Here is a 12,757-nt window from a genome sequence, read left to right as displayed (position 1 = left end):
GCATGCACCGCAACAGCAGGTTCCGGTCCCACTGGAAACACGTTGTTCCGGTGTAGCTGATGGTTTATCTGCTGGCTTATTTACAAGTTTAAGCTGCTGTTTTTTTGCTGCTAAATGAAAGTCAAAGTGCTCTCCAGAAACCCGGACGACTATGTCCGGGAAACCCAATATGACATTCAACGTGGTGAGTCAAAAAACACGTGCATAGAAGAAGATAAATGCCGTTCAGTAGCTAGCAGCAGTGAAGCTAACTTTACCTTCCTAGCATCATGTGTACATGTATTGATATTATACAGAATATGTGTATTATTGACTGTTAATCGGCTCTATTGGGAAGGTCTTAAGGATTGTGTTGATAGATTTTAAATAGCCACTTGCGTATTTGGTGCAGCTTAATTTAGGTTTGTGAACACGATCCTTAAAAATAGAAACATTTTTGACAGAGAGCAGTGTTTCCCAAACTTTATTGCTCCATGTACTCTTTTAAGCTCATGTTATACATTATTTATTGGCTGTGGCTATTCGTACGGAAACCTACGTTGGCCAGTTTTGATCACGTGATCAATGCACCGCTGACTTAAAGTTCCGTCAGTTTTATTTGAGCTCATATTTATTTTTAGCTACCCTGCTAACTATTTTATTTTAGCCCTAACCCAGGAAATACCCTAAAATGATTATTTTTTTGTATATGTATTTTTAAAGGTGGAATTTGCCGTGTTAAATATGTTAAAATGTAAAAAAATATATATGACAAAAGTGGGATTTGAACCCATGTTAGCGGAAGGAAGGATTCTTAAGTGCGGCGCCTTAGACCACAGGCACATTACGCTTATCTAGAAAAGGTCCGTAAAACGTACCCTTTGATATTTATTTGTGTCTGCACCATTTAATGGCCAAATAAGGAACGATTCTGTATTTTAAGGGACGGGTGGCAACCTTAGCTTCAGTGCTTTTGCTTTTTTTGTAAAATACAGTATGTTTGTTCAACTTCATTGTGCAACATTGCAACGCATATCTGTATGTCTAGTACACATTCAGGGATAAGACTATTTTTCACTCCAAAGGACTAAACTCAGAGGATAGGTCACAGTTCTTGGTTTGCAAAGTTGAAGCTACATTGTGTAGGAAAATAAAAACATTCCCTGTTGTTCATGGCCATCATATACAGTATCATATCACATTAATTTCATTCATTAGCCTAGAAGAACCACATTCAGATTAATAATCTCTTTGACAAGTGTGTTCAGGCAGCGGTATGTAACAGGTTTACAGTGTCAAAATAATACTAAAATGTTCTTAAAACAAATAAATAGCACAGAAGAGAAGTCCATGGATATTTGCCTATAACACAAAGTCAGCTACGATTCGATTGAAGTTAGATTCAGGGGCGTTTGGATGATTTAAGACATTTAAATGATAATAAATAACAAACATAAACATAAATAAAATCCTTCTTTTTAACAAAACGGAAAAATACCTGTGCTGTGCTTCATGATGTTGATTGAGGTTTTGAGTATCCATTGCTTATCTAATCAATAGACCGTTACGCCCCTAGAGTCCAGTATCAAGTACATGTATAGTTGCTTTTAATGTTAACCCATATAGGTTTTTTTTAATTATATTTGAACTATTGTATGTCTAGTCTTGCCTTTAGATTAAAATGGCTCCATAAGATTAAACTCACTGATCTAAACCCTCAGTTTTCTATTTAATACACCCAAAAGAATTTTAAAAATCTGCACTGTATAAATTATTACAAGTGACATGTCGTCTCTTCATCAGTCCCCAGGAACTATGACCCGTCCCTACATCCCTTTGAGGTGCCCAGAGAGTACGCACGGGCTCTGAATGCTACAAAGCTGGAGCGAGTATTTGCTAAGCCTTTCCTGGCGTCGCTGGATGGTCACAGAGACGGTGTTCACTGTTTGGCTAAACACAGGACCAGTCTCTCCACTCTGTTGTCAGGCTCCTGTGATGGGCAGGTAATGAAGGAACCCATAAGAACACATTGTACGGGTCTTTCTGACCGCTTTAGTAGTTAAGAGAGAGAGTACATCAGTGTTATAAGTTATACTTTTTGATCCGGATGCACCAAGACCGAAAAGGAAAAAAACCAAGGCCGAAACACCGAAAGGGATTAATATGCAAATTATTAGTACCATTGGATTTATGGGTACAAATGTGTACTAACCTCACTCAAAATAAAGCATTGCAATTGTATAAATTAATATAAATGCTTTAAAGAATAAATACATACAAAAATATGTAAGTATTTATTTTGCATTGACATTCCAACAATGCACAATATGAAATAGAATGTTTAACTTGACCCCACTCATACATTAAATAATATTGTGCAAGGTTTATCACTACATTTTAATAAAGAGCCTTTAATTATCTTTTAATTATTTTACAAAATTGAATCTCAAAAACTTAAAACTACATAATCTAAATCAAGAGGGTCTAAACTCAATCCTGCACGTTTTGAATGTCTTCTTACTTCGACACAACTGATTCTAATGAATGCAGGTCTGCAGAAAAACAGATTTCATAAAGATTGTTTGAGCAGGGAAACACTGAAAAATATTGGTAAATCAATCAAATTAAATAAATAGTTGCTTTGTTCAGCCAGAGATGGAGACTGATCAGTGACCTGCAGAAGGTCAGAACACTTTCTGTTTTATTGTCCCCCGTGAAGATGAACTATCCACACACAACAAGACTTTTTTTTCTCTGGGATAAATAGGGTGACCATTGTACATATTTCCAAATTAATTTTGTTGTTGTTTGTTAGGTTAAAGTCTGGAATCTGACAGAACGTGATGTGTGCGCACTCTCCAAGCACACGAAGGATTTGTGCGTGGAAATAGTTGTTCGTTTCTGTGGAACCTCCTTCTTCACGGTAGCTAAATCTGTGTTTTCATTTAAAGTCATTAATGAAAATCTGTGCATCTGAAGTTTGGGCCATTCCTCACACTTCTGCTTTTCAAACTCCGGACACGCTGACTGGCACAGGTCGGTGATGATAAAACAATCAAGCAGTGGAAAATGGAGGCGCCGGCGTATGGAGAAGAAGAGGAGCCACTTAACACCATCCTGGGAAAGGTGTGATATGTTAGTGTTGTTTTTGCATTTATCAGCAAAGTCTGATGTTAAAACGACTCTCTGCTCTGTAGACTGTGTTCACAGGGTTAGACCATCACCAGAAGGAGGGTGTGTTTGCAACCTGCGGCCAGCAGGTGGACATCTGGGATGAGCAGAGGAGTAGTCCTATCCGTTCCTTTACCTGGGGTGTTGACAGTTTCAGCTCTGTGCGCTTCAACCCTGTAGAGGTACGACACAGTATTTATTCAACCCAACCCTCTGGTGTGTGTGTGTGTGTTGTGTGTGTGTGTGTGTGTGTGTGTGTGTGTGTGCGTGTGTGCGTGTGTGTGTGTGTGTAAAAAAAAGTTTCTTTTTTTTTTACAGTAGGGGTGCTTCGATTGCAAATTTCTGACTTTCTGCTTTTTTTTTTTCTTTTTTTTTTTTTTTTTTTTTTTAAAGCCTGCCACAAATAAAGTGCGCAGCTGTATTTAGTTTTACAAATAAAGAAAATCTCAGGGTTTGGGGTAGATGATAAAATGATAATCTACAGGACAAATAAACAAAACATCCTGAGTGTTTTATGTTTCCTTGTAAAGCAAAATTTAAAAATGTTCAAATGGTCAAAAGGTTTACAAGTTTTTCATAAAGTTATCCAAAATATAATTTATTACTCTATTGCCATATGCAATTGAAGAGCCTTTTTCAAATATTTTTTGCACAAAGTCTGTTTTTTTGATTTTGTAAATGCAGTGACCAAAATAAGACACAAGGGGGAGTTCAGAGTTCAGGATGAAAATGCTTCAAAAACAAAATAGAATTTTACTTAACATTTTGTTAATGTTCTTGGTGATCTGGGCTCATCTGTTAAAACCAGCCTCGGAAACCTTGGAGTTGTTTTTGATCAGTCCATGACTTTGGAGGGACATTGTCGTCATTTGACTAAAAACTGTTTTTACCACCTGAGAAATATCTCTAAAGTGAGGCATCTTTTGTCAAAATCAGATCTGGAACTGGTCATACACGCATTTATATCATCTCGTATTGACTACTGTAATTCTGTTTTTACTTGTTTTAATAAGTCGACCCTAAACAGACTCCAGATCGTTCAGAACGCTGCTGCCAGACTTTTAACTGGTGCTTCTAGAACATCCCACATCACCACCATTCTTGCTACTCTGCACTGGCTTCCAGTTAAGTTTCACATAGAACATAAAATATTAGTTCTCACGTTTCGAGCATTACATGGTCAGGCCCCTAAATATATCTCGGACTTGTTGTGCCCTACTCATCAGGGCGATGCCTTCGGTCTTCAGGTCAGGGTCTCCTAAAGACCCCAAAAAGTAAATTTAAAACCAGAGGAGACCTGGCATTCCAGGCTGTAGCTCCCAGACTCTGGAATAACCTGCACCAGTCTCTCAGGGAGCTCAACTGTATGGACACTTTTAAAAAAACTGCTGAAGACTTCACTTTACAGTAAAGCTTTTAGTTAACTGGATTTTAATTTTTATTTATCCTTTAATGTTGCTGTTCTTATGATATTTATGCACTCTTGTTTTATTATTTTATTGTGTTGCACTTGTACTTTTACCACAACTTTCTACAGCACTTTGTGATTTTATCTGCAAAAAGCGCTTTATAAATAAACTACTTACTTACTTACTTACTTTCTTACTTTGTTGAGGGCTTAAAGGCTTCTTCTGCATCTTGCTGTTTTCTTGAAGTTTACTGTTCACAGGAATTTAAAAGTATTTTCTTAAATTTACCAAAAACCTTTGCTTTTATTTACATTTATTTGTTTTTATGGTTGTCTCTTATTATACAGTTAGATTTGTTATGCAGCCACTGGAACATTAGCACAACATTTTTGTCTATGTCTTGAGTTTACAATGTGTCTGTTGCCACTTTATTTACACATCCTGCCCTGTGCTTTGAATTGATTTAAGTCATAGCATTTTTGTTCTGCTCAGATCATATTAAATGAAACGTACATAATTAATGTAACTGCATGAGGTTCAATTATTAATGTAAATATTCATAGTTTTGCTAATGCTCCAAGATAAAGCTGTAGTTTTAATTAGTAATTCTGATGAGAATATTTTCCATATCCAAGTAATATTTGTACTGCGTGATATCCTTAACTGAATCAAAAATCAGTCAAAAGTGAATCGAATCGATTTGGGAAATTCAAATCCATACCCAGCCCTAGTTACCATGACTACCTGTCCACATTGGGCTATTCTGCAAAGCTGCATTGAAGAAAATTTTATGAAATAATTCATTAACGGTATCATTGCAGTCCAAACAAATCTGACATTGCGCACCCTTGAACCAAGCAGCAGCCATGTTGAAAGTCTCAGTTGAATCTGACCCTGATTCGTAGAGATATTTGCGGAACAGACAGGCACATGGACAGAGAGATTCCTTGCTTTTATAGATAGATAAGTGCTCTCAGTGGACTGCTAACGCTTTGCTCCACTAGCTTTAGCATTAGCTTGATTGTTAGCTTCAAACGCTGCATACTTAGCGCTGTGGTGGTTTCTTAAATTGTGAATATGGTAGCTTTTTGTTTGCAGCTGCACCAAGACTTATTTCCACTTTACAGGAATTACACATTGCAATCCTTTTGCTCTCTTTTTTTTTGTGTAATACTGCCGACATGCTAAGCTAATCGTGCTCCGGGTGTTGTTGTTGTTAATCTGTGTAGCAGACATGTGCATGCACACACATGACTTAGTGGGCGGGCCTGTCAGTCATTTCACTGCAGAAGTAGGGGACAGTGGCTGACTTTATGACTGACTTTAAGACCTTTGCAGAGGTAGAAAAGATTGTCAGAAAAGATCAGGTTCATATGTAAGGATCGGTAGATCGCCGAACCCCCAAAAAAGGGTGCATCTTTATTTTTTAGTCTGATTTGAAGCTTTTTTTGTTTGCAGACTGAACTCCTGGCAAGCTGTGGCTCTGACAGAAGCGTAGTGCTCTATGACATGAGAGAATCCACACCACTCAGAAAGGTAGAGCCCAGTGTTATCTGTGTTTTTTATTTAGATGACTAAGCAGGTCCTCACACAGTTTTTATTGCTCCTCTTTTTCAGGTGATAATGAAAATGAGGACCAACACCGTGTGCTGGAATCCAATGGAAGCTTATTACTTTACCTCTGCAAATGAAGACTACAAGTGAGTGTATAAACTCTTAGAGAAAAATACTACCTCAGCATGGGTTCATGTATTACTCTTCTCTGCTGCTGTTTTGCCACTTTTACATATTAACTATGGCTCCTGTTTGTTTGTGTTGTGTTCCCGCTGCGTATTGATGATACTGTGACTATTCTCTTATCAATCAGTGCGTGTATAAGTAGACTGATGCTCTAAAATATGACATTTCTGTTTGTCATATTTCAGTGGACGACGTCACCTCCATGTGTACTGGCTCTAAAAAGCTACTCAACAAAGGATTGTTCACACAATACTAATGCCTTAACAAGGAAACTATTCAAATAAATAATAATTCCCTGGTATTAAGGTTAAACGTATAGAAACATTTTTTACAGTTTACTGATACTTTTGTGCTTGTGTGTGTGAAAGGGGTTTAGAAAAAAAGATTGCTTAATTTCTTGTATTGTGAAAATTGAAAAACTTTTTTTTTTAGGTCAGAAAATGCAATTTTAAAGTGCCTTGCAAATTATCAGTAAGACAAATTTGAGTGTTTTAAAGACTGGCAGTCGATGCTCTAAGGCTGCTTTTTCACAGGAATGGTCGCACACTCGGCTCGAATGGACTGAGAACATCGAATACATTTATCACCATGATTTCACTTGGTTTGCGTTCACACGGTGCTTTTTGAAACATTCCAAACTGACTGGAAAACTGTCCGTTAATTTTGCTGCTTGGTTTTGATGCACTATAACTCAAATTAAATTTTCAGCAATAAAAAAAGCAGTTCATTAAACAAGTCTGTGAGCTAACTCACTGCTCCTCAGCGCGTCACAACACACTGAGCTGTATGTGTGTGTGTCTTTTTTTCCCCCACTAAACATGTTAAATCCTAGTTATTCTGGTGGGTTTCTTTAAACATTAATCCATGCCTTCCTACTTTCCGTCTGCATATGAGCCTTTTTTATTTATTTATTTATTTACCATACTTGCCATATGGAGCCGCTGTCTATCTGTCAGCTCTCTGTAGAAGCTTTGAGTTTGATAGCAGCTGTGGTGAGATTTCTGTATATAACCAAAGTAGAATTAGTTTATTTGATGTTCTCAAGACAAACAAAGAGAAAGCCTAGAGCAGTTAAATCACTGTGTGAATTCACCCTAATATTGATTTCTTTACCATCAGTCTCTACACATATGACATGAGGCACCTGGACAAGCCTGTCATGGTTCACATGGATCACGTCTCTGCTGTGCTGGATGTGGACTACTCTCCCACTGGAAGAGAGTTTGTGTCTGCGAGCTTTGACAAGACGATCCGTATCTTCCCCAAGAACGCCGGACACAGCAGGTCAGTCAGATAGATCCTGTCAGTGCATCTGTGTTATTACATCTTGATAAACTTTTACTAGTTTCATAAAGAAATCATGCCATCAGTGGGAAAGAATGGCATTATGAAGAATATTTCTGATCAACCAGGGGTGTATTGTCAGCGTGGTGTCACATTGTGTATTATATTTTGCTTTTTTTTTTGCTAATTGTGCCATGCTTCAGAGAGGTGTACCACACCAAACGTATGCAGCATGTCATTTGCGTCAAGTGGTCGTCTGACAACAAGTACGTGCTGAGCGGCTCCGATGAGATGAACATCCGACTGTGGAAAGCCAACGCTGCTGAGAAACTGGGAGTGGTTAGTCTCTTCTCTTTCTTTTTTAAGTCATCCCCTAGGATTTCACGTTTAAGTTGACATGTTGTTCTGTTGCAGCTTTTCTGATGATGCCTCATTATAGCGTCTACTTAGAAATTACCAGCACTATTTTCTGCTGCTGTCACATTTACTGTGTCTACCTCCAGTTTTATGACCTGGTCCTGTTTTATGGCTGAGTCGCGTTCTTGGACACAGTGGTGGCTCTGTGCCCAATGGGTGACTGCCAGCAGTTTCTTGTACTGATGGATGCTGACTTATGGTAGAAAAGGTCTCAACAAAGCACGGCGTATCAATTGACACAGCTGCTCTTGTGCCAGGGGTCAAAAATATCTAATTTATCATTACAAGTAATTTTTTACAGATTTGCTCTGATTTTGAAAGGCTGTGTTATCTAAGAACTGAGCTCTTGACATAATGTGCCAACGCCCACGTTCCTGATCAGATTTAGTTTTGCTTATTTAGCCTAAAACATCAGATAGGAAAAAAATGACCAGCTTTTGGCACTTGTTTTACTGTCATCGTGCTAGAGAAGATTTATCTGCAAGCTTTGCACTTAAAGAGATCAGACAAGGGCTGCTCCTATCAGCAGTTTAAATCGGCCAATCACTTAAAGCGTGGGCCACTCCTGCACGTAATGAAGTATTAGCAATCAAGTCCTACTGAGAGGATCTTTAATTATCAGGGGAGGCTCGCTCTGATGCTGAATCAAGGCTTTTTCTACGTGTGAAGGCATTGAGCTTGTCTTCTGTCATCAGGTGGTGAACGTCAGACAATTTCTGGCCATAACTTTGACTCACTGTCCATCAGACTCCAGTGCTAGTCAGAATTATATTTAAAATATCTTGAATCATCTCATTTTATTATGTTGGAATGATTGTTTTCAGTATATATTTTTAACCATATCAGATATGCCGACATTGTCCAATACTAAATTTCCGATCTTAACCGATACCAATATATACACAGAAAACCTAATTTTAGGTCCCATAATGTATATATCCATGGAAACAAGTTCAGCCTACTTTTAATGTAATGCTACACTAGATGTAGATTGGATGACAAATAAATGTTTGCTTGGTTATGGAAAAATTGCTTTTAATATGTCAAAAACAATAGCACAACCAATGCGGATGTCAACTTTTATGGCAAATATCGCCCATCACTAATTATTATAATCTTCTAAAACTGCACAAATCACAGGTTTAAAAACAACTTCAATAATTTGATTATTCTGTTTAAGTGTGTCATAGGCGTCAGAGTTTTTGAAAACTTGAGTTTCCACTGGAATTATGCAATTTTTTTTAAATTTTTATTAAGGCAAAGTGTATCCAGTCTGTAGTGTGTTGTTGAGCTTCGTTTTTTTGTACGTGGTACATTTTGTTCACATAGGGCCCTAGTCTCTGGTCTGGACTTGAGCACTTTTTTACGTGCTTCTCTCCTGTGCGTATTCTCGGGTAGTGGCTCCTAACACGCCCACTGTGCATAAATCAACCAAAAGCGCGTAGTCTGTGAATGAATGAGGTCTGAAGCAAAGGAGGCAGACTGTGCCATGATGTCATTATTTTTGGGCTGTGTAGAAATCATGTGACATGGAGTTTTCCCAACGCTTGTAAATGTCATTGAAATCCGTGAAAATGATAAAGCAAAGTTTTAATTTGGAACGCCTTCATTGATAAACAATGTAACAGGTTGATTTGGTCAGATTACTGCAGGGTGAGGATCGGACACATTTTTCTACTTGAGCCATAGTTAAAATGTCTCTTTTTTCCCCTCATATTGACGTTTGTTTGTGTGGAAAGCCTGATTTTATTAACTTCTTACATTCCTGCCTTCAGAAATGATCAAAGCATTAGTCGTCATCTGTCATCAATGTTTCACTTGTTATTTACTCTTGTAGTGGATCAAACCGTGGCTTTACGTTGTACACAGTGTTAAAATAGTTGGACATCAGTCTGAGTTTCATTGTAACGAGCTGCAGCAGCCGAGGCGCACACTGTGGCACACAGCTGATCAGCTCCGCGACGCACCGGTAAATGTGAACATATTAGAAATGCTGATGGTCAATCCTTTGGTGTGCCTGTGTGACTCCTCCCACCCCAATGATTTGAGTCCGTGTGGTTTCAATTGTAACTAAGTTCATATTTCTAGTGCAACATAATGTTTCACCTTATGGGGGCGCTGCACTTATTCCAGGTTCAGAAGAGTAAGAGGAAAAGAACTTAAGCAGACGGGAAAATACGCGCAAGGCCAGATTTGAATGGGAACGTCCACATTTCAGGGCCGTTCCACCCAGAGTGCGTAACAGGGATGGAGGCGCACAGCGACTGACTTACGGGGTAGAATAGCACGCAGCCAAAAACAGGCTTTTTTGACTTGCATGCATGGAAGAATAGAACCTATAGTGCAAAGAGTCTATAGGAGCTTTGTGGGCTCCCCAGGGTAATAGTTTGGTACAACAGGATCAGCATTTAACAGCTCTTCATTACAGTGAATCAGAGGCAAATCATTGCTTTTAATTAGAATAAAAGCCTCAAAGGAGAGCAGCCCAGTGTGTGTGTGTGCTGGTTTTATGAGAAAGTGATCCTGTTGCGCTAGTGTCTTCACTTTTTAACCGGCATTGATTTGTATTTGAATGAGCAAGATGTTACTGCTTACTGTCATTGGCTGGCATTTATGATGTAATGCAGTTAAAGCGGCTGTTGCTAATGAAGGAATTGCAAAGTGAGCTGAATACGAATGTTTGTATAAGGGAAAGAATTTTAGTCCCCCACAAAGACATTGAGTGCTGCATTACCTGCATCAGACACAAGTCCAGAACATGCTGCCTGACTGAGATGATACTGTATACACATGGGTTTTTGTTATTTTATTTTATTTATTTATTTTTTGTTGCAGTTATTCTCTTTTTTTTTTTTTTAATTGTAATTGTTTTTGAAAAACATGTGTTACATAATCAACATAGTCAGCTTTTAAATTAAAGATCACATAAATTATTTAGTTTAAAAGGTTAGTTGTTATTGTAAACTATAAATCTGTAGTTAACACCTCAAAATAAGAATAAACTAACAGACAGGTTTGCAGCACCCGTAGAAGCCTAGAAATGCCAGAAATTGGGTAAGTGCCTAATTTTGATATAACGATCTTGATGAAACGGATAAACTTAAAGTATGAATATAATGCAGTTTAAAAAATTTTTACAAAATATATCTTTGAAAACCACAGAAATAAAGAATAATGTGAATCTTTCAGATGTTGATGGCGTATGTTTTTTTTTTTTTTTTTTTTTTTTGTTTTTTTTTTCTTGGCTTGATTGGAGTATTTCTTTGTATTTTCCATTTAATTTATTTTATTGTATTTTGCATTTGTTAATGGTGAAGAAAGGGGGTCGGACTTCACAAGCCTAGGCTTCTTCCTGTCGCTGGTTGAGCAAATCAAATATGTATTGTTTTGAAATTGACTTTATTTTTATTACATAGCGATTTCTATTGAGATTTGTTTTCGTTTTCATCTATTTTTTTAGTCATTCTTTTGAAATAATAATGAAAAAATATTTAAGATGACATTTTTATGTATTTTTATTTTTTCCCACCCTTTAATGTTTTTGCTGCAGTTTGTTTTATTGTAATCACTGTTGACATTCAGTCACATGGGTAGCTGAGGTCTTCCAAAGGTGTCTTTTTTTGGTTTGGTTTTGGTATGTTTCCTGATGTGTCCCATTCTTCCTTCCTGCTGTGATGTAGCTTTCCCCCAGAGAGAGGCAGGCCACCAACTACAATCAGAAGCTGAAGGAGAAGTTCCAGTATCACCCACAGATCCGAAGAATCGCTCGACACCGACATCTCCCCAAGAACATCTACCACCAGGCCAAGGAGCTGAGGGTCATGAAGGCGGCTCGACACAGAAAGTAAGTGTTGACGTAAAGTAAGGGGCAGTGGAGGTGTTGCCCCTGGTGATGTAGCTGCAGGCCTTAGTGTCTATGATGAAAGTGTCTCAACACATGTTCCATACGTATCTGTGGCATGTTTGGACAGTGATTCACGTTAATCTCACCCTAATCTGGGGACACTTGTTCATCTCTCTCCCTTTTTTTGTTTTCAGGGAGAGTAACGTCCGCAAGCACAGCAAACCAGGAACTGTTCCCCTCGTGGCTGAGAAGGAGAAGCATGTTGTGACTGTGGTTAAATAAACCAAGATGGACAAAACAAAGATTTAATAATGACTGCTGAGAGAAACACTGAGGAGGCCACACCCACGTGGGGTGTAGGCCGACTGCTGTGTTTCACCAATTTAAAAAGTGTCAGAATGTGGATTGGCTGGTGATGTGCTGAGACTGTGTAAATACATGTAACGCTCTGTATGTGTGAAGTAATACACGTGAAACACAGACATTCTGCCACCTGGGCTACAGGTTAACTGTACTTTTCCACTGCAGGGTTATTATATTTTTACAGGACAAAAGCCTTGTTTTTGCTTTGTGCGACATTTTAACACCCAGCTGTGAATATATTTATCATATAAAATGTTAAGCAGCTGAACAACACAGTGGATCATTTACTGCTTAATGGTTTTTCAAAATAAAAGCCACCTGAGGTGATGCAAAGGTTTGTGTTTGCGTCCAGGGTCAAATTGTTGAGACCATGGTTATTTATTCATAAACTTCTACCAGGTACCCGGTGTTCACATCTGTCCCGTGATTGGCCGAAGAAGTGTGTGTGTGTGTGTGTTTTTAAACTGATTACATGTCTACAGTGCAGGGTTTATGCTCATTTGTCGTTAGAAAGAACTTAAGGCCTAACAAAATCCAATTCTGTATTTGT

At 38.2% G+C, this 12,757-nt stretch overlaps 1 protein-coding gene across 1 annotated transcript; it reads left to right on the top strand.

Annotated features, from left to right (window-relative positions):
• The first annotated feature begins 19 nt into the window (after positions 1-19).
• Positions 20-12,126, top strand: dcaf13 (ddb1 and cul4 associated factor 13). Its single transcript, XM_028471792.1, is given in 13 exon segments — positions 20-184; positions 1,783-1,982; positions 2,795-2,819; positions 2,822-2,865; positions 2,867-2,902; positions 3,016-3,105; positions 3,177-3,332; positions 6,018-6,095; positions 6,177-6,259; positions 7,419-7,583; positions 7,787-7,922; positions 11,681-11,844; positions 12,039-12,126. Coding segments are annotated over 13 exon segments (1,335 nt in total). The 5' UTR covers positions 20-114.
• Positions 12,127-12,757: the final 631 nt, after the last annotated feature.

This window comes from Gouania willdenowi, chromosome 16 (assembly GCF_900634775.1).
Source record: "Gouania willdenowi chromosome 16, fGouWil2.1, whole genome shotgun sequence".
In the NCBI taxonomy this organism is placed as follows: Eukaryota; Metazoa; Chordata; class Actinopteri; order Blenniiformes; family Gobiesocidae; genus Gouania; species Gouania willdenowi.
The sequence above is the reverse complement of the archived record's forward strand: the minus strand, read 5'-3'. Positions and strand labels throughout refer to the sequence as shown.